This window comes from Elaeis guineensis, chromosome 7 (genome assembly GCF_000442705.2).
Source record: "Elaeis guineensis isolate ETL-2024a chromosome 7, EG11, whole genome shotgun sequence".
Classification (NCBI taxonomy): Eukaryota; Viridiplantae; Streptophyta; class Magnoliopsida; order Arecales; family Arecaceae; genus Elaeis; species Elaeis guineensis.
Window position 1 is genome coordinate 85755127 of NC_025999.2, and position 26139 is coordinate 85781265.

General features: G+C 40.7%; 1 protein-coding gene across 12 annotated transcripts in view; it reads right to left on the reverse strand.

The window, feature by feature from the left end:
- LOC105048658 (protein ALTERED SEED GERMINATION 2) overlaps positions 1 to 13986 on the reverse strand; it is a 30056-nt gene extending 16070 nt beyond the window's left edge. For 6 of the 12 annotated variants that reach the window (XR_012142973.1, XR_012142974.1, XR_012142977.1 and 3 more), the window contains exons 1-9: positions 13705 to 13982; positions 10401 to 10469; positions 6460 to 6537; positions 5164 to 5298; positions 4977 to 5084; positions 4617 to 4745; positions 743 to 858; positions 512 to 629; positions 138 to 243 (exon numbers count right to left, since the gene is read on the reverse strand). Coding sequence is in view for 5 of the 12 variants with exons in the window: in XM_010928050.4 (XP_010926352.1) it covers positions 138 to 243; positions 512 to 629; positions 743 to 858; positions 4617 to 4745; positions 4977 to 5084; positions 5164 to 5298; positions 6460 to 6537; positions 10401 to 10469; positions 13705 to 13776 (931 nt within the window). In the remaining 7 variants the exon portion in view is untranslated. Of the gene's footprint in view, positions 1 to 137; positions 244 to 511; positions 630 to 742; positions 859 to 4616; positions 4746 to 4976; positions 5085 to 5163; positions 5299 to 6459; positions 6538 to 10400; positions 10470 to 13704 lie in introns of all 12 variants that reach the window. The other 6 variants (XR_012142975.1, XR_012142976.1, XM_073261348.1 and 3 more) reach the window with 4 other exon arrangements.
- Between the last annotated feature and the right edge of the window lie 12153 nt (positions 13987 to 26139).

A 26139-nucleotide genomic window follows, 5' to 3' on the forward strand; every position in this document is an offset into this window, starting at 1 on the left:
CTACCTATCATGCATCTTGGCACAAGGCACACATGTTAGTCAATATACTGGGAACACTAAATATGTGCACATGTTAGTAATGCCTTGAGAAGACTATATAAAGACTTGAAGTAGAGAATGCAAGATATAAAGCATACCATAGTTAACATCCATTAAGTAAACATGTTCGCCACTATAACTCAAGAGCACCTCTTCACCGTTTGGGCTGAATGTTACATGTGTCAAATGCAAGGTTGACTTTCTCTGAAAATAGACAATTTTAAACTTGAGACTAACGGGATTGACCTAAAAACCAAATTATAATAATCTGATGCAATATAGTGGAGGAAGCAATTCAAAAGGCTGATAATTGTTTCAAAAAGATAAAACAAGCATTAAAAAGATAATGATCAACAACCATAATAAGTAAATAAGATATAGTGACAAATGGGGAATGTTAAATTTATAATTTCATACTTAGCAGTTAGCACATATATAATCAATACATAATGCTGAAAGCTTCTAAACATACACGCTCAGAAAGATGCATTGGGCAGAAATAATTAACACAAGGAGGTGGCTTCATTTTCATCTGGCAAGAGCTCAAGGGTGGAAGCATTCTTCTATCATACAACCGAGCAAACGCATCACTGTGCATGCACCAAGGGCAGGAGAGCAAAAAAGAAAATAATATATTTAGTAACTGTCCTCATTTGAAAGTTCAAAACAAGTGTGGTGGGTTGAAGAAACCCAAACAGGTTACCTGCCACCAACAAGGAGTTGATGGGGACGAGTGGAACTGATGTCACAAGACTTCAATGCCAAACATTGCTTAGGAGAATCAGCCAGTGATTTCTTTGCGCCGCACCTAAGATCAAGCTGCCACAACAAGCCAAACATGAAGGGAAGAAATTGAAGCAATAGCTATAAACAAGGTCCACAAAACCGGAATCGAAACCTGGGCCGGTCGGCCAGCGGTACAATTTGATACCCCTGTAATGGGACATATCGGGCCCAAACCGAGACAGCAAAGAAAATGGAGAGGGAGAACCAAAGAGGAAGAAAGAGAGAGGGAGGGAAGGAAAAGGAGGTTGGCGGAGATGCCGATGGTGGCTGCCAGAGGACCACAAAGGCCCTCGGAGTGCCGCCGAGGCTTCTAGAGCTCCGCCCTCCTCCAAAGAGATGAGAATAGAGAGAAAGAGAGAGGGAGGGAGGGAGAAAAATCGAAAGAGGGGGAGGCGGTGGGATGCAATGCAAAAAAATAAATCGCAATGAAATAGGGACAGGTCACCCCTATTTCAACCCAAAGGAGGCCTTGGAGGGGAATCCGGCCATCCAAAGACCTCGACAGCCCTCCGACAGCCACCGGCCTCCCCGCCACCTCCCCCTCTTTCCATTTCTCTCCCTTCCTCCCTCCCTCTCTCTCTCTCTCTCTATTCTCGTCTCTTCGAAAGATGGCAGAGCTCCGACAGCCTCGAGAGGCCTCCGACAACCTCAGCAATCCACCGCTGGCCTTTTCCTCTCCTTCCTGTTCCCTCTCTCTTCCTCTCTTTCATTCTCCCTCCCTCCATTTGTACTAGTGTTCCAAATCAAATGCCTGAACAACACCAACTGGCTACCGGTACAAAACCATCCAGTTCGGGATAGTTTAACGAACCATAGCTACAAATATAAAATTAATTCACAAACATCAAAGCATAAGAAGGCCCTTTCCATAGCAATCCTTTAAGCACCAAAACAAATGTATGACATCATGATATGTAGGCTAAACACATGAACAAATGACATCACAAGATAGATAACCTATAAAAAAAAACTTTTAGGGATCCTACACTAAAATTGATATGTTTAGAATCATAAAACATGATTGACTAATGAAATCCAAGCATCTCCACGGAGTATCTTGATGTTGATAACTGTAACTGTAGAAAAATCTGGTACCCCACATTAAGCACCAAAGTTATAACTAGAATCGAACAATTTTATATAGTTTAAATATAACAAAAAAAAAAAAAAAAACACTAGATACTCAAAAGCAAATTAATACAATTCTCCTTACCAAAAGCAAGTTAGCAGCTGCAATTCATGGTGTATAGATAGAACAGAAGCCTATCCAACAAAGTCAGAGTAGCATAATGGAAAATGAAGCACCATTGAATAAGTTAGTTGCATGTTGAAGAGAATATCGCACTTTCTGAAACCTCATTACTACTGGACAATGATAGACACAAAAAAGTGATAGGACTGATTGTTTGTGGATCTTTTCAGAGCCAATAAGGCAATAACCATAATAGAGGGTCATTAAGTCTGACTACTTCAGCTAAATCTGGAAAGCTTACTTATAGGGAGCAGAAACTTCACAGCAAAAGCACAAAAGATGAGATAGAGGATGAAGCTAAGTCAAAGTAAAGAAACATGTCGCAATAGAAGGATCCCAATGCCAATGGTACGAGCATCAGATAAACAAGAAAGTCCAAGCAAGTTTCCTTCACAAATAGCTAAACCACACCTGACTCGATGAAGAAAGATACAAGAGATCACCCGAAAAAGGCTCAAACTTGAGGTACAGCCATACAGGTGCATTAAGAATGGGTGAAAATATTATAATCCCATTGATAATCTATAATGCAAATTAGTGGACATACTAGCTCTACAATTTAATATTGGGAACTCAACAGTGACGTGCAAAACTGCAGAATTGACAGCTCACCCAGTTAAGCAAGTTGGCAACAACATGGGAACAGATAGATATTTGTAACGTCCAATAGACCAGTAAAGATTGGCATGAGCCATGAAGCATTAGATGTGATTTAACTTATGCCAAACCCATACTTTGACCACACAGTATGTGCCATACAACAAGGATCAGCACGGTAATATACTTTCATCTGTTGTCTCTGCCCCATGCAAGAGTTTGGAATGTACTTCCATCTCAGTGAAGAGTGGAGTTTGTCAACCGCTCCTTGTATTCCACTTGGTTTTTATATGAAGGGACTGCCAACTTTCCTAAACGTTTTTTAAATTTTTAACATTTCTTTCAGGACCTACTATTACGATGAGATAATCAATGCCATCCTAATTGTGTTTCAGTAAGTTTTTATGGCTTTTCATGGCCTTGGACTGAAAATATCATGTTTTCATAATCTCATTCAATCAAAATCTACCTAAGACAATATTTCAATTCTTCCATCTGAACTCACAAGCTTTGCCATTGAATTTGACACAAGGCGTGCTTTATTGATAGTAACAACCTAGCTAGATGGTCCACCTACAGCAGTGTACACCCAATGGGTAAATAGTAACTTCATTTTGGTGATTCACTTTTTAGCAAATCGCAATTCTTTGTTCCATGATATTCTATTTTAAAACGATGTTCGGATATTTAATGCATATTCCATACAAGGACCAAAATATTACATTTCCTTCCAAAGCAAGTCAACATCAACCTTTCTAGTGCATAATTTTGCACTACTTTTCAAACATATAAATATAATTCTATTTTTTTCTTGTTACATACATCAAGGTAGATCTCTAACCTCTTCCCAGTAGGCCTCAATCAGGCAACCAACAATGATTTGCATCATAAGCATGGCATCACTTTTTGGAAGCTAGACTTCTTTATAAAAAAAACTGGTAACAGGTTATGGCATGAAAATATCAACTTAAGAGGCAATTGTAGACCAAGTTACAATTATCTCCAAATTAGAGAAATGTTTCACAGTTGCACTTGAATTTTATAACCAAAACATTCTTTCCCTAATTTATCCCTAGAATATATATACATCATGCCATTTGATATTCAGAAACTTCATAAATAATCCACAATTTTAATGAACAATCTGTTATTTTGGATGATTTTTTCCGTATCTTGTTCAATCATGCCTACTCATTAAGAGGCAATTGTAGTCATTTCTTTCCAAGCAGAAGATTTTTAGTTTTTCACAAAATTTTTGCATTTATAAATTTCTGCCAGTTACAAACGAATTCAGGATCCTAACATCATTCCCATGGCTGTAGAAAAACCTTTAAATGACAAAATAGAACCTAACTTGATGTCCACTTCAAAGGATATGGCAATGTATAGGAATGACGAAGACATGGCATCCAATAAGCCAACCCCTTGAGTGTGGAGGAATTATTTTTCCCATGTTTCATGATAAATAATATTCCCATTTTGAATCTAATACTTTGTACTTCTCTTGCAACTGTTATATAGGCATGTAGTAAACTGGAGTTTCCAAGTTACTAAATAAAATATGAAAGAAAGGTAAAAGGAAAAAAAAAGCTTTCTACTGTTCCTTCATAAACATGAGTCAAGTGAAAGCAGTAATGCATGAATACATCCTATAAATCAGACTTCATGTATTCTTAAAACCATATAGGAAAACATTAAGAACAGAGAGGAAACAGCTATTAGAAACCTTTGACTAAAACTAAGAGGCCAGTAGGACAATGTGCAGAATTGATTGCTGAGAATATAAATCCCTTCAGTGTAGAAAAACTAAGTTCCTTTCTGCATTGGCTTGACAAGAAAGTTGAACCGAACTTAACATTAATATGCTTGCATACTTCTCCTGCAGTGGGGATGGTTATTTGCATAGACCAATTATAGCATACTGAAAAGATAATTTACTTACTAGTACATTACGGCATTGCTGATTTGAAGATCCAGCAGGCGGGCATGAGCCACTTTCGCGAAAGTCATGCTGTCTCACAGTTCCATCCTCACTCGCACTCCATACTACATTAGGATTCCCAATTTCAACCTAGATAACAGAAGATGACAACATAATAAATGTCCATTCAGCATAATTCAGAAAATCCAGTTCAAACCAATCAAGTCCAACACATCAAAAGGATTGCAAATTGAAAGATATGTTTAAATATGATGCTGATGCCTCAAGCAAAAGTGGCATATCCAGATCATGAGTCATGGAATGACCAATCTCCAGATGAACCACGAAATTTCATATATATCTATAAAGTTGGAATATTACAGCTAGCTTCTTGACCCTCCTTGAGTGACACCGGTACAATGCTGCAGGTTCTAGAGCAATTTCTTCAGATCTTTTCCCATTTAAACGAGATATATTGAAAAGGCGAACCTACAGCAAGAATTTAGTAATTACATACTAACAATCTCAAATGATATAAACAAGAATCTTCTGGCAGTATGCGTATAACCTCTGTATCTCCAGCCCCTGACACAACAAGTTCATCAGATGTCTCAGGAACAAATTTTGTGCAAAATATGTTGGCAGAATGCCCAGTCTCAACACTATGCAAAAGCCTCCGATTGTTGTAACTCCATATATTAATCTGAAGAAAATAATGCAGAGGTAAGAATAGACATTGTAAGAAGAAGAATCCAACTTAAGGGGGAAAACAAGCTCTTATCTGCTGATTTTTTTCAAAATAAGGGTTTTATGAAAGTTACCAAATTTTTCAAATTTGATATTGCTCATGGTTCAAAGTAGCACAAGAGGTAAAAACAAGAATATGGTTCTTATACAGGTTTTGACAACATCACTTGGCAGTCTCAGCTTCTAAAAATCTACCCTATAAATTACAATTAATAAAAAAATTAGGGTTATGGAAACATATAATAGCTTTTAAGTTTCATGCATATCAGGCATGTCTATATGATTCAATACAAAGCAGTATTGACCAACCAAGCAAGCAAGCAAGGATATGAAAGCATGTATCATGGTGATTGCACCATACCATGCTACATACTTAGCATTACCCGAAGCCTTCTAATCACCACCCAATCACAACTCTGTAAACAAGGAAAATTTCTAGTGCCAGCACAGCGGGTCCAGTACGTCAATCAGCATGGGTTGGCACCACACCTAGTAATTCTTTTCTTACAATATTTTTGTTAAAAAAGAGTTCCAAGTTCTTTTTTTTAATTATTATGGCATGGTGCAGCATGTATGCTAATACAGGAAGACAAGGTATATGCCATGCCAGCCAGTGGCTGGCACAACCACCTGCTGCAAGAACCTAAATTCTCGCTACAAGGCTTACAAGAGTATAAGTGTATAACACTACATCTGTCAAAGAATCAACTTCATGAAGAAAAGAAAAAGTAACATCACCATATGATCATCAAATAGTGCACATTGCTCATGTCTTAATAATTTTGCAGGAAAAAAAAAGAACATTCTGACCTAAAGAATAACGTTTGCATTCTTCCATACATATGCAGGATATCGTGTGGGTTATTCACTCTAATTTTACCAGATTTCTAGCACAATCAATGGATATACCATAAAGCATTTCAACAGTATAAAATAACATTCTATCATATACCAAAAAAGAATTGCATGACTCACTTTAATCTTTTAATTTAATCAGGGAAATAGTTAAAAATACTGTAGAATATAAGCCAACATCAAAACCAACAAATTGACTTAATGCTTTCAGATTAGTTAGCATGAAATATTTCTTCTGACAAATAAGTTTAGAGAAATATACTTTTGTATCATCTGATCCAGATATCAGAAGAGAGCCTTTTGAGTTCCAAGCAATTGCATTAACACAACCTTGATGGCCCTGTCACAAAATGCCGTATTAATAATTAAGAATAATGACAATGAAAATGAAGGCAAGCAGCAAGGTGCATAATCAAGTAACTGTAAACAAGTAAAATTAGTTGCTAGAAGACATGACTAACTCCACTCCAAATCAAAGTAGATACTGCAGAAGAGGGTTAACATTAAGCTCAAAACCAAATTGTTCAAACCCAAGATCATATGCTTGAAAGGAATAAACAATAAGTGCTAGGCAGCCACTCAATACCAAAAGGAACTGACTTGTTTTAACTTGTAAGAAAACAAGTGCAATAATTTCTTCAAGAACTATTGGTAGCCAGCACATCCATTTGAATGTGAAAGGATTTGTGTTACATAAAGGAATGTTGCACACCATTTGCAACAGCAAGAACTGTTTTCTTTTTAGCTGTCGGCAACTATAACTGCAAATGCATTTGGTGTTGTTTCATTGCATGGTTGAGATCAGATTACTGCACGCACACGCACACGCGCGCGGACATACACACACACACACATGTATATATAGAAACGCACACAAGAGGTGGCAGAGGAGAAGGATGATGGGCAGCCACTAATGGCGGCAGTGGAAGAGGAGGAAGGAGGAGTTTGGTAGTGGAGAGGAAGAGGATGGTGGCAGACAGCAATGGGAAAGGGGGCAGAGAGAGAGAGAAGCATAAGAGGAGGCTGATGATGCACAGTTACTAGTCGAGGAGGCAGACAACAGTATAAGAAAGAGAAAAGGTGGACAAGAAGGGCAATAATGGGTCACCAGTGGTGGTGGAGAAGGGAGGCAATGTTGGTGGTGGAAGAGGACTAGGGAATCATAGAAGATTTGCCAAACAAGTCATTGGAGGGGGAGCATGCTTGCAAGCTTGGGTGCTACGAGAAGGGAAAGTTGTCTCGATCGTGTGGGTGGAAATGGTTTCCCACCCCCTTTGCAACTTATGTTGGAAAAGTTTTTGCTATCAATTTTTACTGCAATAAGTTTCAGGAAATTTTTGGCCCCTTTTTTTAACTTAGTTGCAGCATCACAAATAAGTTGCATAAAACCAAACAACTGCAAACAGCCGCCTGCCACTCATTTGCTAAGATTGGGTTTTCATACTACCTATTTGCAAGAAACCAAAAGGCCACTAAAATCAAAAGGAAACAAAAAAAAATATCCACTGAAAATCTCAAAATTCAAAAGGTTCAAGGTTCTTAAACATCAAAGAATGAGGAACAATTCCATGATTATGTTTCAAATATCAGAAGATCCAGGTCTAGAAATCATTTACTCCTATTTTCTTCTTCACTATTTTTTTTCTTCTATTTGATGCTATTCAATTGAGAATCACAGTTTTCGAATTAGGAATGGGAAAAAAAAAAAAACACAAGTTAGAGGTCAAATTTTAGGCTAAATGTTCTAGTTGAGTTTATGATATTTTATAAATCCTAATGGTTTGTATATTAACTTTGTTTAAATTTTTTAAGCATACTGGTCCACAAATTGTCAAATCAAATTAGGGATCCATCATGGTCTCTTTTATTCGTAGTGTTCCATATTTGACCATTGGACCACAACTTACCAAGTTCAGAATATCATAGATTAGATGTTTTGTGATGGACCCTAATTTTTGCAAAGCAAAGAGGTGCATGGCTGCTACCAATTATCATACCAGTGACAAACATGGGAAGAGAAGGGGGAAGAGAAAAAAGGGGTGAAAAGAGGGGGAGAAAAAAAAGAAGAAAGGAAGGTAACCTACTCAATCCAGATATCCTTCCCTTCTTATCAATCATGCATCTCCAAAAGGTTTCCTTCTCTTCATATTGTAGCCATCGGGTTCTACAAAGTCTATGTTGTAGGCTCTTGGACTATAGTTCGAGTCATAGGATTTTATAATGAAGTCTAAAGTTCTATACTTCTTCTTTCTCCTTCCAATGCATGCTGCTTCTAATGTGTTTAACCATCTAGAACCTTAAGGCCTGAGAAACCACCTAATGAACATAAAATTTATTCCTTGTAGCTTGTCCCAGCACAGAAGATCAAGACTGTCAGTCAACTATTAACAATGGAAAAACCAAAATATTAACCACAATCTCCAACTCGGGATTCTGGACAACATTAGTTTAAAGATCTGTGATTAACTCAACCTCAACAAAATATAGCCAGATCCTTTGATATGGCTAAAAATACCCACATCCAACATGTAAACACAGACCTTGGTATGACACTCGGACATGGCTCCATAAGAGAAATTCTTATATATTGAAAGATCCAACACTTAGACACACACCCAACACATGAATCTGAGACCATGTAGCTTAGAATAAAAATCTCAATACGAACTGCAATTTCAAACCCCAAGTTGTGGGCCAGGTTGGTTCAAAGATCCGTGATCCATATATATAATCAATCTCAACATGGTAAGTTTCCTCTCTAAGTTATTAGTGCCGGCAAAGTCCCTATATATGACCAAATAACCTTACCTTCAACAAGAATGGCATTATTTAGATTGATTATAATCATGTGTAAGCTAGAGATCTCTCTAGTCCGATGAATAAGTAAAACAATAAAGCAGAAACTTCAAGTAAATCAATTTGTTAGGCAAGTACAGGAAGAGTCTAAGGTGATCCACTTATAGCAGGAGGGTTGTTCAACTGTTCCCTAAATTCCCATTGATGACTTCGCATATGTCATTGTTCAAAGATTCCCCATGGAAGAAAAAAAACAAAAAGTTGGGGCACAATGGACCACATTATTGCACTTTCATATTTACACCAACTCAAAATGGCATAGATCATAAAATTGGCATCTTCGTATTCTCTACATGATTATAGGTTGATTTACAACACATGAAATGAAATACCTTGGCACAGTTCTTACGATGCATGGCAAAACTTGGTTAAAAACTAAAAATTTTATGATAACAATGCAGTTCTGCTTTTCTAGTACGGACTTACAATTGCAGCAGAGATTTTTGCACAATGAATTAGAAGCAAAGAAGCATCAAAAAGCCTCTTTCCTCTTTTCTTTGTATTCTTGGTGAAGGACAAAACAAAAATGTCATGGCAGTAAATAGGAACCTCAACAATACAGCATATGAGACTACCTTTCAGGTTGAAATTATTAAGTTCTCTACATAATGCAAGGTAGAGCCCGCTGGAATATCTATGACTAGGGATTTTCTAAAGAGTCAGAAGACAAACATAAAAAAATATGGCAGCAACACCATGAGAAAAAGATCGACTACATGCTCAACCCAGCTTGACAGTGTAGATAGAATCACATGATTAAACCTTTTCCATATAAGTGTGGATGTAATATACAGGTCCTTTTATAAATATGAAATCAAGTTGCAATAGACTATTTTGAAAAAGAAAGGCTGTCTAGCTGACTTCTGATTACAAAAACATATGTACAAATTTAAAAGACGAAAAATGCTGGAAGCACTAAAAAAGACTCTAGTCCATTATAAAAATGCAAATCCAATGAGAACTACAAATAAAGCTAGGAAAACGGGACATTTCATACCGTCTTATCTTGCCAAAGTAAATACCATTCTAACTTGTGAACTACTTCTCTTTAAAGTAACAAATTCCTTTTTTTGGCCCCAAGCCTCACAAATTGTTCTAGGACTTCATTGGTCATCGTAAGGTATATTAGCTAATGTTGCCTAACTATACAATTGATAACTAAAAATATACAAACAAGACATCAAGCACACAAGGCACAAGAAATTACAAGGAAATAAAGTCAAGCTCATTATTTTTTCTTTTTGGCATAGCATTCACTTGTTAATGTTTACAGGGTCCAGGAAGTATACATTGCTTGGAGAAAAACACCATAGAAAAGCAGAATAGCTCTTCTATAACAACTCATACCTCCATAACTTCCTCCAGGGCAAGCCTTTGTATCAAAGATGAATGAAGTTGTAACCTGCGATTCACATCCTATGTAACAGCAAGAAATTGTGTAAGTCCGAAGCAGCAATGCACTCTACCAAGATCAAACCAATTTACAAAGCTGGAGCATCAGCCACCAAAATAAATAATCAGGTTTAACTTGTTGACGTCCTTCAAAGTGATTAGAATGCTGATAAATGTATCAGCATGCACTACAGAGCCCACAGAACTAGCCATTGTGGGGTGTGAAGGACATTTGTATAAAAAAATACCTAATTTTACATATTTGGAAGAAACAGCAATGGTAACTGGAAAGTTCAGCATGATCGTAAAAAAGAGCTACTTGCATTGAGCATTCCTCCACCACCCCCCCCCCAAAAAAAAAAAAAACCACACAAAAAAAAAAAAAAGAAAAGAACAAGCAAGCGCTTTTATTACATAACAAAATTCAATGGAAGAAAAGAAGGACAACAGATCAGGAAGAAAGAAAAGTAAAAAAGAAGAGAATGTAGCATCAACAACCAAACTGTCACTGAAACAGGAAGAAATTATACAGCCCGAGAATCTAAGGCTGCTTCAGAATATTTTTCATACCTAAAATAACCATAGAAACTGTTGTACTTCCATAATTGTTTCACTTAATATACAAAGAAATAAAACGACAATATAGAGTTAGACGAACCATACCAAACCGGGCAGTTCAGGCCGTATCAAAACAAATCAGTCAAGAACTGGGATGGTTCGTGCAATGCGCATGGTCTGACACTTACTAAACCCCAACACACCCCCCCCCCCCAACCCAACCCCCCCAAGGTCCTGAACCCTTCACAAAAAAACCCTTCTGCCATGATGGGAGATTCAAAGCTCCACGATACCCAACACCAAAAGCCACCAATGATGGCTAATCAACCCAGACAACAACTCTGACTCTCACTCCTGTGTGGCAGCACAGGCATGGCCCTCTCTCTTTCTCCCTCCCTCTCCTCCTCCCTCTCCCCTATGTCCCCTTCTTCTGTCCAACCCCTGGTTCTCCTGGGCTTAGGGTTAGGGGTTTCCCTCCCTCTCTTCTTCACCTTCTCCACCTCCCTCTCCAATAAAAAGATTTGTCAGAACTTTTGGTGCCTCAATGAAGTACAAATTTTGATCATTAAAAGGCAATGCAGAATCGGATTTGAGAGAAGATTTTTCCATCAAGGGTCATCTAGCGTAAAAAAGCAAATAAGCATATTTCCTTCTTCACAAAAATGTCGATGGATAAACATCAAATCAAAACTGCTCAGAGATAGAGAATTGAAGGGCCATTGGTTTCTTTAAGAGCTGTCAAACATCAAAAATAATTTTATCTAAACAAAGAATTAGGTGCCTATGTGAACATATAAGGTCTCAAAATATTGAGTCTTGGAGCTTGGAGAAGAATTTTGGAAAGGGTTAATTTAAGACTTTGTAGGTAGGATGACTTGGAAGTAATGTTTACATCCTGCTTGTTTTGTTTGATTGAACTTCTAAGCAACGTTATAGACCCATAACGGTATAAGAATTTTTAATGATGTAAATGCTTTGGTAAGATGAGTTAAAGTGGCTTCCAAGTTTCATTACCCTTATTCTTAAAATGGAGGTATTGGAGTACATCAAATACCATTGACCAATTACTCTGTAAATCAGGTTTATACGATCAACATAAAGGCTTTGAATTGTTCAGTTTAAACTTATAATTTGCCTTTAAGGGGAATAAAAACAAATCCTTTTGTAAACAAAAAGATTTTCCTCTGTAATTTAAATAAAACAGGTCATCCCTTAAAAAGATAAACATACCCCTATACTTCACCTGTATTTTTTATTTCATAAAAAACTACCCCCACTAGATCTGAATTTACAAAGATAGGCTCATAAACCGAATAGTCTTCCATCATAGCCCAAAAGCAATAGCATCTTGATAAAATACTCTCCATTATATTCCATATGTCTCCCCTTCATAGCCAACCCCTTAAGTTTGTATATAAATTCAACACCATTTGAAGATTATCGCTTACTATTAAAAAATGGAGGTAAAAAAAATTTGGCAGACATAAGATGTCCCGCTAGCCAAGCTAACATAACAAGGTTGTTGCACAAAATACCTTTTGAAAGGTGAACAAATAAAGTTGTCACCTCTTCCACAATAGCCTTAGGATCAAAGCACAGCTAAACAATTAATTTGACAACAAATATATAAGAAATACTTCACAAATCCAATTAAATAAGTTCACCATACCTTTTCACCAACAATTGCAGCCTGACATATATAAATAATCATCAACTCTTATAATGCTATCTGTCATCTAGATGGCCGTGTTGAAATTGTGAGACAAGGTTTTATTTAGCATAAAAATGCCATCTGTGTAGGACGATCTAGTTTTCTTTAGAAATATCATGATTACTAGGCAAGTATAACCTCCTAGGCTTGACAAGAGTAACACGTACATGCATCAAATTTCAATAACATTAAAAAAACATCGATAGAACAAATGTTAGCTTTGACAACTTTTCAGCAATAGCAACAATGAAAAAATAAAATTTGTAGGCATCCACATATGCTTCTACTCGTGAGCTTTTTCTTTCTCCATGAAACACCTCCACACTCACATCCCCTTCCACTCCACATCCATCATATCCCCCCCTTTGATCATGCTCAAACTATATAAAAACCTAAAATAGAGATTGGATGATCTATGAACAAGAATAATCGCAGATGCCTCGGCTTCAAAGAACCATAAAGAAGCCCTCCAACCATATAACATCTCCATTTTTCACCCTACCACCAGTCCGATTTTAACCCTTCAATGGAGCCAAACACTAGCAGACCTCTTAAAATTGAATCCAGAATCAGTAATCATATGCCAATAACTGGGGCAAGAAAAAAAGAAAAAGAAAGCGGCATATACCCACTCGTCTGGGAAACATTTCTAATAATTAAAGAATCCCCCAAACAGGCAATTTTTCTTATCATTCTACCCATCAGACCTCAGAAAATCAAGCAATTCAAAACTCATAGTCCGACATCCTCTCGGCGGTTCCAGGACAGAAAAGAACGACAATTCAACTAATTCAAGAAGCTAGGAACCCATCAGCTCGCAGAAACACTTCCAGACCACAGCAAATCCAGAAAGAAAGAAAAAAAGAAAAGAAACAATGAATGAGAACAAGAACAAGAACGAAAAGCGCTAAAGAAGCAGAAAGAAAAGAAGAACTTGTTGCATATGGCGGAATGGAATGAGGTGAGATTGGGAGGAGACGGCAAGAATACCGGGAGGGAATCGATGCGCCGGCTTTCCACCAGATTGGCGAAGTTGCCGTCGGGGAAGCTCCACGACTCCATCAGCCGCGAAGCGAGGGCAGAGATGGCGGTGGGGAATCCCTAACCCTAGCTCTTCCTCTCCTTCACAAACGAGGGAGAGGGCCTTCTTCTCTCCGTAACCCTGTCGCTTTCCTTTTTTATTTTTTCATTTTAGGTCGGTTTGGGCGCGGTGGGGAAGAAGAGAAGGGAAGAGAAGCGAGATGGGGACACGATGCCAGACTCCGGGCTGACGCCACTGGTTTGTTCTCATCCACCCTCACAACCCCCGAGTTGGTACGATCGAGCCCTCTCTGGAAGCGGCCCACCGGATACGATACCAACCCGGTGGTAGCGGACCTTTCATCCGTTACTTACATCCAAAATTTTCATCCTGTCACCAAAATTTCACCCTGTTTCTCCTCTTGTGCATTTGCACCACAGTCTTCAAAACAGTAACATAATATACAATTTCGATAACCCGAAACTCTTGTTCAAATATTTCTCCAGCAAAAGAGCAGATTCTGCTTCTAATATTTACAAAAATGTAATAGGAGCAGGCAACATAATGGGACCGATCTGCAAAATTGCAAAGGAGCTGCTTGACTGCAAACCATTAGTTAAATTCATGAACCAAATCACCATGGACCGTGGCTGTTTACCTTCTTTGTTTCTCTTTCCTTATCAAGGCACCTCCATCAGCTATTTTAAGATGTCATATATACATGCTCTGTGACCCTCTTTGAGTCCACTCCAACATCTGAGTTCCAAATTTCACATCGGATGATGCTACAGCAAGACTGATATGAAGCAATAGTTGCAAAGGTCATGCATGGCGGGAGGGTATAGTGGCAGCAAACAAGTTAAAATTCTGTAAAGAAAAATAATGATCAACATTGACCGAACAAAAGAAGAAAGCTCACATGACATCACAATTCGTGTAACAAAACCATCTTCTTTCTTTTGTATAACCCTCCGCCAAGTCCTTGATTCTTTGCTGGAGGTTCTGTGAACAAAAAAGAACCGAATAGGTAAGCTTTAGTTTTCTTAAAATCAAGAGAGTTGATACGTGCGTGAGGTTTTTTTTTTTATCACTGAAAATACTCAAGAAAATAATTTTTTTCACTAAAAATATGATAAACAATTGTAAAAAAAATTTAAAAAAAAAAACATCGGAAGCTTGTTGTAATCATATAAAAATTATCCAAAATCTCTAAAGCAGCCATTATAGCCTTACATTTTGCTTCGACTATATTCACGTAGGATAATTGATAAGAGAATCTAATTTCAATAATAAAAGGAACTTCTTTTTTCCATACTTCTCCTTACTTAGTCATATGATCAATTAGAAATTATCAAGGAATGGATTGGTTTTGGTAAATGCTCATAGATTTGCACTCAATTTATTAGGCACATCATCAATTCCATCCAAAAAAAAAAACATCTACTGTTTTTTCAGAACTTCATTCAAAAGGATCAATTATCCCTAATCATATTGAGCTAAAACTAAAGGAAAGTCCTCATTGGCAAACTTGAAAACCTTGATTGAAGTTTGCTGGATGTGTGAAATAATCGACCACATGATTCTCTTCCCATAAATTAATACATGACAACGGGAGGAGAAGAATAATGTGGAATAGAGCAATTTAATATTTCTCAAAGGTAGATGCTGTGAACGGCCGTTACAATTAATCTAATCAAGCACCGCTTTTGAGTCCCCTTCCAACAGAATTTTGCCATTCTGAAGCATATTGATAGCAATTTTCTGCCCATAAAACAGAGGTTGCATGGATAAAAAATGCCACACCTTGTAGAACTCGTCCCGTGTGATTTCAAATATCAAATAACAACACCAGCAGCCGCATCATTTGGCCCAACTGAACCATTGAAATTAACTTTAATAAAATCTGGTTGCGGGAGTTTCCGGACAACAATGGTGGTACTTTAAAACGAAGAACCTCAACCTTATTTGCCACTTTATGTCTCCCACTGAGCTCTCCGGTGGACTTCTCTAGAGACTAGTTAATGAACTTTTCCTAATAGATAATGTTGGGGTAGATTCCTGTCACTTAGCCGACTACCAAACCTTCTCATCTTCAAGCCGATTAAAAGAGCTACACCGACTAAGCTACTGCCATTCGATCCGACTTGAATTGATGAATTCTGCTCGACAAGATCCACGCCGGCCACTATCGTGAACGCCCAGCCAACTAAAGGCAGCATACTCCTAATCGGCACAAAGCCAACTAAGTTTAACATACCATCTATGGCTCACTACGCCGAATAATGCTCGGCTTGTAACTGATTTCATACTCTGTGTACGGCCGACTATACCATTGGACAGCAGGGCACCACCTCCCCACGACTTTATCTTGCTGACTCCGACAACACGAGCCTCGACTAGCTGAGCAAGGAACATGGCTACCATGCCATTCTGACAGGCCACATCAAGGTCATGTCACTCAGATGACATACTCTGGCCGACTAGTTGCACGTCATGATGGGATGCTATGAATTCATTAAATGTGTGCACAGAATCATTTATTACAACCCACATGCGGTAACGTCCGTCGCTATGTGCGTGCCGAATAGAAGACACATCCATCGTCAGTATTTAAAGACGCCCACGCGACACCGTGTGGCACCGTATGATGGGACATAATTGATACGATCACCTATCTTCTCACCATCCACTTTACTTCCTCTATAAATAGAGATAAACGAAGACTCCTCTAGGTACACACACTATTTGCAACCCAGAGACTCAGTCGCTCTTTCCTCTCAAGCCATCTTACTGACTTGAATATCGGAGGATCCTCGTCGAAGCCACCTCTGGTGGGACTTTCTTTGCAGGTTTTCACCTTCTCCAGCATCGAGCGGAGACCAGCTCCACCGTATACTGGCAACCCCTCGCTCTTGTCTTCGACTTTAATTGTGTGCACCTTCTCCAGCAACGGCACATCATCTTTCGGCATCTTAGTGCAACGCATCCAGGCACAGTAGCTAGATGGCTCCAGGCCGACTACCAAAATCGGAGAAAGGCCGCATAGCACGCCAAGTAGGGGAGGCAATCGAGCAAAGAAGAATTTTCTCTCTCAAGGACCTCCATGGCTAAGATGAGAGTGCAAAATGCTTCTGCAGGCTCCTCTCGACGTTCATCCTGGCGTGACGCGCCTCTGACGACTCTCGAAGAATCGAGCACTTCACGACCGTCAGTGACGGCAAATCCTGAGTTCGTTGCCCTCGTGCAGCAAGTGAGAAATCTAACGGTGGCCGTCCATGGTCTCCAACAACAACAATAGCAACAGCAGCAATGGCCGGAGGAGATTGCACCGCATGATGCACCTTCCAGACATAGTCACCGATCACGATCTCCAACCCACCACCCTACACAACGCTCCCATCAGGTGAGTTCTCGACCCACCTGATGGTCACCACATCCAAACTCTCGGCGTGCTTTGTATGCCGACTCCGGCGATTGCCGACCTCATTCCCCTCAACGAGCTTCGCGCAAAGGGAAGAGGCCGCGATCTCCACCGAAATCCTCTTCTTCTGAGGAAGGCTCTACCCCAAGCTACTCACGGCATCCCGACGTGTTGCAGCAACGGTTGGACGAGTACGATCGAAAGCTGAAGAAATTGGATCATCGGATGGAACAGCTCCAAGCAAACCATCGGGACCCCAACAACAAATTCGGCATCAGTACAAATCTGCCTTTCTCTCATCAGATTCTCGACAAACCGATTTCAAGTCGGTTCAAAATATCATAGATTGAGCCGTATGATGGGTCCACCGATCCACTCGACCATCTCGAGAGCTACAAAGCTCTCATGCTCTTATAGGAGGCATCCGATGCCCTCTTCTGCATTGTCTTTTCAGTTACGCTCTGAAAAACTACGCGAGCATGGTACTTCGAACTTCAATCAGGAAGTATTAACTCCTTTGAGCAATTCAAACAATTGCTCGTGGCACACTTCGATACCAACCGGAGAGTACTCAGACCACTGATAGCCTTTTCTCCATCAAACAGTAGGATGGGAAATCTCTACGCAATTTCATGGTGCATTTCAATACGCCACCTTGGAGGTCAAGGACCTCGATGAATCGACAACCATTGCAGCCATGAAGCGGGGACTGCGAAGCTCCAAGTTCACTTACTCCTTAAATAAGACGCTTCCTCAATCCTACACCAAACTCCTCGAGCACGCACAGAAATACATCCGTGCTGAGGAGGCTGCGGTTGACCGACGTGAGTTTGAGGGTATGGGCCAGAAGAAGAAGGTGAGGGGATCTCCAGGGAACCTAGTCGGGTCTGCACCGAGAAGGAGGCTCCACCTCCCCAATCAAATCCAAAGCCCAAGAATCCCATCAATAGGTACAACTCCTACACTCTTTTGACTATTCTTTGTGCAGATCCTCATGAAAATTGAAGGGAAGAACTTCCTTCGACGATCCCAATTGATAAGATCAAAGCCAACATCTCATGATCGGAAGCGCTTCTGTTGATTCCATCACGACCATGGTCACGATACCGAAGAGTGCCACCAATTGAAAAACAAGATTGAAGACCTGATCAGGTGGGGGTATCTCGGGAAGTACATGCGAGAGTGACTTGTGCAGTTGCCTTTCGATCCACCACCATGATCTCGACCTGAGAAGAAGAAGCACACTTAACGTACAGCGGGCGTTATCAATATGATCTCAGCAGGATCGCGACTGGGGAGCAGACAATTTTGAAAACACCTCAAAGCATCAGCGAATCGAGAATGACATCATCTTTATTGAAGCAAATCTGTGAGGAGTCCAGACTCCCCACAATGATGTTGTAGTTGTATCAATGACGATAGCCAACTACGATATAAAATTATGTCTAGTTGATAATGGAAGTTTCGCTGATGTGATTTTCTATGATTGCCTCTCCCGAATGAGACTATCCTCTAACCTCATCAAACCAGTCAATGTATCTTTAGTCAGCTTCATAAGTGATTCGATCAAGATAGAAGGTGAGATAGAACTCTCTGTCACGATCGGACAACCACCTCAACAGTCGACTGTGCGCCTCAACTTTCTTGTAGCCTGAGTCCCATCTACCTATAATGTCATCTTGGGGCGGCCCAGACTAAATGCACTTTGAGCAATCGTCTTCACATACTATCTGCTTGTGCGCTTCCCGATAAGAAAAGAAACTGATGAGATACGAGGAGATCAGCAGCTAGCCCGACAATGTTACTTAACTAGTCTTTAAGAAACAAGGCCAACTGAAACTCTCCTCATCGATGACGGATTGGATCAAATAGAGAAAGAAAGTCATGGAGAGCCTGCAGAACAACTCGTCTTTGTGCCCCTCAATGATGACGACCTGACTAAAACCATTCAAGTCGGATCTTCACTGAGCAATGAATTATGGGAGAAACTCATCGATTTTTTAAGGAAGAATGCTGACGTCTTCATCTGATCTGCATCCGACATGTCAGGCATCCCTCCAAAGGTCATCGTCCAATGACTTAATGTCGATCCCGACTACAAGCTGGTGAGCAAAAGAAAAGAAGCTTCGCTCTTGAGCAACAGAAGGCCATCGATGAAGAGATTGATAAATTGCTAGAAATTGACTTCATCTGTGAGGTAAACTACTCAAATTGGCTCGCGAATATCATGATGATAAAGAAGACAAATGGTAAATGACGGATCTATACCGACTATACTGATTTGAATAAGGCTTGTCCTAAAGATAGCTTTCCATTTCTATGGATTGATCAGCTAGTCGATGCGACATCCGGCCATCAGCTACTCAGCTTCATGGATGCTTTCTCCGACTTCAACAGATCTGGATGGCACCCGAAGATGAAGAGAAAATGACATTTATCACTGATAATGGTCTCTACTGCTACAAAATCATGCCATTCGGTTTCAAAAATATCGGAGCTACATATCAAAGATTGGTCAATAAAATCTTCAAAGATCAGATCAAACGTAATATGGAGGTCTATATCGACGACATACTTATAAAAAGTACTGAAGCTATCCTCCATATTGATGACTTAGCGGAAGCTTTCGATGTCTTAAGAAAATATCAGATGAAGCTAAATCCGACTAAGTGCACCTTCGACGTCATGTCGGAGAAATTTTTTGGCTTTATGGTGATGAACGAGACATCAAGGCCAATCCTGAGAAAATCAAGATGGTCTTTGACATGAAGCCTCCAACTTCTCGACGGGACATCCGAAGATTGGCAGAATGTATCGCGTCCTTAAGCTGATTCATCTCTAGGTCCGTAGAGTGATGCCTTCTCTTCTTCAAGATCCTTAGGTAGATAAAAGACTTCACTTGGACGGAAGAGTGTCAAAAGATCTTCAACGACTTGAAGCAATATCTTAGCTCTCTCCCACTCCTGACAAAACCTAGCACCAGTGATGAATTACTCATGTACGTAGCAACAACTTCTAAAACTATCAGCTCGGTATTGGTCTCAGAAGAAGGCAAAACACAGAAGCCCATTTACTATATCAGTCAAGTGCTGCACGATGCCGAAATAAGATACTCTCATATTGAAAAGGTCATATTCGCAATCATAATAACTATTCACCGACTACGACCCTACTTCCAAGCCCATTTAGTAAAAGTTTTGACCGACCTTCCCCTGAGGACTCTACTTCAACGGTCAGATACCTCAGAGAGAATGGCCAAGTGGGCGGTCGAGCTCACTGAGTTAGACCTTTCTTTTATTTCGAGATCTTCGATGAAGGCCCAAATTCTCACTGACTTCATCGTCAAGTGTACTCCAACCAACGACAGCCAAGTCGAAGACCACTCCCGAGAAGACACTCAAGAACCAGTATAGATTTTACATGTGGATGGAGCTTCAAACAATACCCAAGGATATGGCATGGGCCTGATTCTAATCAACATCGATGGGATGGTGATCAAGTATGCCCTATGGTTCGGTTTCAAAATTTCAAACAATCAAGCAGAGTACGAAGCCCTAATAGTCAGACTAAAGATCACTAGAAATCTTAATGTGAAATGCTTACAGGTGTTCACCGACTCACAACTCATCGTCGGACAGTCTCAAGGAGAATATACGGTTTGAGATCCTGTTCTCTCTAAATATCTATAAAAGCTTAAGTCTCTACAATCGTACTTTGACTATTTTGAGATATTCCATATCCCTCATTCGGAGAATGCCTGAGCCAATTTCTTGTCTCATCTCGCCACCTCTAGTTGTGGTGAACTTGAAAATTTTTTATCGAACATCTTGAGAGCCCGAGCATCGACTCAAAGGTGGAAGTTCACCAAGTTCAAGTTGGGCATAAACCAAGTTGGATTGAACCATTCATCAACTACTTGACAAATGAAACCCTTCCGGCTGATCCTGCTAAGACAGCCAGCTAAAGAGATTGGCGACTCGATACATGATCATTAACGACCAGTTCTACAGAAAGTCAGCATCCTTACTCTTGCTCAAGTGTCTCCAATCTTTCGAGGCCGACTACGCTCTCCGAAAGGTCTACGAAGGCATCTGCGGTAATCACTTGGGGGACAAGTCACTATTTTACAAAGTTCTCCAGCAAGGATACTACTGGCTGACTATGCAAAACGATGCCTACGATTTAGTACAGAAATACGATCAATGTCAAAGATTCATCAACATTTAGAGACTCTCATCCAGTCATCTTACAACTGTTTCAGTACCTTGGCCGTTTGATCAATGGAGAGTCGATATACTCAGTCCATTCCCTTCTACCAATGGACAGAGAAGATTTCTCATAATGGCCATCGACTACTTCACTAAATGAGTGAAAGCCGAGCCACTGGAGCAAAAAAATAGAATGGAAGACCACCGAATTCCTATAAAAATTTATCATCTATCGATTCGATCTATCTCGAGTAATCATCACTAACAATGGTCGACAGCTCAACAACATCAAGTTTGAAAAATTTTGTATGAAGTACCATATCATCCACAAGCTTACTTCAATCGGGCATCTACAATCCAACGGAGAAGCTGAGATAACCAACAGGATAATTCTACAATGCCTAAAAGTGAGAATCGATCAAGCCAAAGGAAGCTAGGCCGATGAACTCTACAACATCCTGTGGTCTTATCGAACGACTCCTCAGATCTCAATCAGAGAAACTCCATTCAAGTTGGCATTTGGGACAGAAGCTATATTCTAAGTCGAAATTGGTCTACTTTCAACTCGAGTGGAACACTATGATGAATCTACCAACTCGAACAAAAGACGAGCCGACCTGGACCTGCTCGAGAAAATCTATAGACAAGCTCAACTAAGATGACATCCTAACAACAGAGAATTGCTCAATTGTACAACTCCAGAGTCAAATCAAAGATCTTCCGAATAGGAGATTTAATCCTCAGAAGAGCCAAAATCTCCAAACCGACCGAGTGTGGAAAACTATCTCCGAATTGAGAAGGTTCCTACAAGATCTCAGCGGTTTTGTGACCAGAGGCCTACAGAATCAAGAACCTGAATAGCACGAAGATCCCTCGAACCTGGAATGCTGAGAATCTATGGATGTACTATCAATAAAAAAAATTTTATCAATAAAAATATCTTCTTTCCTACAATTTTATGCCCAATTGTTCAAGTACTCAAAAATCTATAACTTAACTACTCCCTAGTCGACTAGTATCTGACTAAGCGTTAGTCGGCTGATACTCGATTGACAAAGCTGGGGGTGGGTCCATTTTTATATGGGTGGGTCCATCAACCACGAGGGTGCCTGCTAAGGCTCAAGAGCCACAGCGTTCGGTTGAATACGAGACCTAGGCAAAATCATTGCATTATTCGATTAATATCCGATTAACGAAGCCTTAAGATCTAGCATCTGATGGTGTACCTGTCTGAGTACCTACAAGTCTGATGGGATCAATAAGCCACGAGCTATAAAACCCGATGAAACAAATGTGGTGTTCGGCTGATAACCGGACATCGAAGCTGTGAGGTATGGCAACCGCAAACATATTCGCAACGGTCCAAGGGTCGTGAGTACAGAAGCTGCATTTTGCTATAACATCCGATGAAAACAAAATTATGGTAAGTCGGCTCAACACCGACTGGCCAAGGATCCACTGATCCTAAACAAAAATCTCCTCTAAGTTTCTATTAAGTGGATCAATCTATGGTGAATGGTCTACGACTATGACTTCAATCTGACTGAGTTTGCCTACAAAAACAGACTATATGACTTAGAGAATTTTCTCAAGTCCATTAGTTCGGCTATAACCTACTCAATTTGCTGCTTCCTACCGACTATTTTACTTTCTTGCCGGCTACATAGTCAATTTTGCAGAAAGATAAGTAAATAAATAAGGGAAAAAAGCATGCATGCAAGTCAAGCCGTACAATTAAAAAATTGAAAGAGAAGATCATTTCATTAAAAAGGAGTTTCTTATAGAGTTAGAGCAAGACAAAAAGTTATAAAATAGAAGACCAAAAAGCAAAGGAGTACAAAAGAAATCTAAGAAGTAGACTGGGGACGGTCCTCCTTGGCCTCCGCTTCCTCGTCGTTCAACTCATCTGATTCCTTGTTAGCTTGTATCGAGCTCAAATTTAGCTTGGGTGCGAGACAGCGGACCTGCTTCCTACATTCCATGAATCCGAGCTGGTATGCATCTACGCCGGCATTGGCAAGCTCCTTCTCATACTCCTTTGAATTTTGAAACTTGGTCAATGTCCGAAAAATAGCTTCCTGGGCCTGAGTCTCTACCATCGCCAGTTTCTTCTTCAACTCGGCAGCAACCTTCTCAACCTCCTTGGCAGTCTTCTCACCCTCCTAGGCTGCATTCTTGGCCTCCTCAGCCACTTTCTCGGCCTTCTGCCTCTTCTCCCTCTCTCTGATGAGGGTGCTCTCAGTCGACTTCATCTCCTTCTGATAGTCGGCCTTCAACTTGCCAAACGCCTCCTTTTCTTTCTTCTGTCGGATCGTCGAGTTCATCAATTCAACCTCCAATAGAGCGATCTTCCTTTATTCTTCCTTTCCTGCTCCTTGGCAACTTGGAGGAGCTCATTGACGACCTTGACCCTCGCCCGAGCAGTCTGGGCTGGGTCCTCCAATTGGGCATTGAGTCGGGCAAATCCAGTAACCCCCTCTGCTAAGACAGTTACATCGTAGATTATCTACAAAACAGAAAAAGCAACTAAGTAATCTACTCGGCCAATAGCTATTTGGGAGTTAAACCGAATAAGAAAAAGCTAAAGACTTACCCCGATCAATGATGTGTAGGCTCCCGCTGGATCTCCCCGATTGGGTGTGCCTTCCTTATTTCCCAGTTGGCGGGAAGCATGACCATCCTTGCCAACTCCTCAGCAAGTCGGTGGTTGTGGAGAGCCTGATCGGTTGCCTTGAAGCGCATCTCGATCGTGATTGTGACCTCTCCGAAAAGAGCATCCACACCATAGTCGGCCGTGTAGATGGGGATACTCTCCTCAGCAGGGTCCTTCCCCTTGTCGGCACCTTCTCGACTAGGTACTCGGCTTCCTCTGGTCCCAGATTGGATTGGGAGAGCTTGGACCGCATTCGGCTTCACCGACGGCTCGACGACAACGATGTCGTCATCGGCAGGAGAAGGAGAAGGGATTGCAACCGTGACCTCCGATGAAGAACACTCTAGAGGTGGCAGTCGGGGTGGCAATGGTGGCTGCGCACTCCTCGGTATCTGAGGAGGGGACTCTTCTCTCGACTTCTTTGTTGGCCAAGAAGGACCGCCAGGCTTGGATGCCATCTTTGTCTTCTTCTTCTAGACCGCTTGCTTGAGAAACTGCGTCGTGACCCTTATGCCTGTATGGATACAACAAAGAAAAGTTAGTCTACGAACAAAATAAAAGCTATGAAACATATGTAGGAAAGAAGACTACTGAGATGGCTAGTTGGGCTTATCCCGGTGTCGTAAAGGGACTGCTCCTTAAGTAGCTCCTGATGCGGAAGAACCTAGACTTTATAGAGCTTCTCGTATGTCTCCCGATCTCTCTCCAAGACTGTCTCATTCCTATTTGGGGTAGATTGGGAGTCGTCCAAGTCCAATCAAAGCCCCACAAATGATCGACAGTGATATAAAAAAATTTATTTTTTCATCCGTAGATGGAAGAAAGAAGCTTCTTGAACAACTGTTGATGGGGCCGAGGATAGAAGAACCACCATCCCCATTTCCGAAGATGTTTCTTCAATACAAAAATGGTCTAAAACAAGGAAACTCGGGGCTTAACCTGAAGAAGGTGATAAAGAATAACAAAACAAGCTAAGATCCTAAAGGAGTTGGGGATAAGCTGTGCAGGAACGATCTCGTATAGGTCGAGAATGTTGGCAAAGAAGGGGTGCAGAAAGAATCAGAGTCCCGATCGAAGGAACTCTTCATAGATGGCAATATAGCCATCAAGAGGACGAACAATCCAGCCTTCTTTGCCAGACGCCATCATCCAAAACCGACTAGGGATATGATAATATTCCTTTAGTCAGTCAATAGCTGCCTCCGACAACTCGGACCTCTCAATGAGAGGCCTGGAGGAGTTCTCAGCAGCAGGCTGTTCGTCCAACTCCTCAGAATCTGAATGACCCTATCGAGAAGTCACCTCTTCTAGCTCATCCCAAGGAACTTCCTCGATCTTTTTGGATGGTTGGAGTCCGAGAGCTACAGTCTCCGATCGGGTTCTCATCTTCGAACTCTATCAACAGAGGCCATAAGGAGAAGAAGGGACTTAAATGGAAGATCAAAAAGAGAAGAAAAAGATCGAGAAGAAAATCTCTAGAGGAAAAGACTGACGGCAATGATGACAACAACAGAAAACAGGCATTGGAGGAGACGACTCGCCAGCGGCGAAACCTAAGCTCTTTGCTAAGAAGAGGGCAGATAAGACTTGAGACGGGGCGGACACTCTGGAATTGAAAGCAAGACTAAGGGGGGAAGTCCCTATTTATAGATTCCTTCGACAGTCGGGATGAACACCGAGTACCAAGCCCTACTCGAAGATCTTGACATGTGGCAGTAATATTAGTCGATGATCTCGGTGCTCGTTCGACGCACCACCGCTCAGATCTCATCGAGTAAGCTGAGTCCGCGTGATGATAAGCCAGGCCAATAGATGCCCAACACATGGATGACTCTGATACGCATGTTTATTATCATCCTGTTAGCCAATCTTCTACCATTAATACGAAAAATCATCTTGAGCATCGCGGCATTAACTGCCGCACGACCTGCGATGAGACTGCGCCACCGTACGTTTTACAAAAAGACAAAGCAACAGTCTACCCCATGAAGTGACAAGACAATCAAGTGGCAGTCGACAAAAGCAACTCGAATTTGATCAAAGACGAACTTTCTTCATCCGATTAACCACGCAATCGAACTCAGGAGTTGGGGGGCAACTGTTGAGGTAGATCTCCATCACT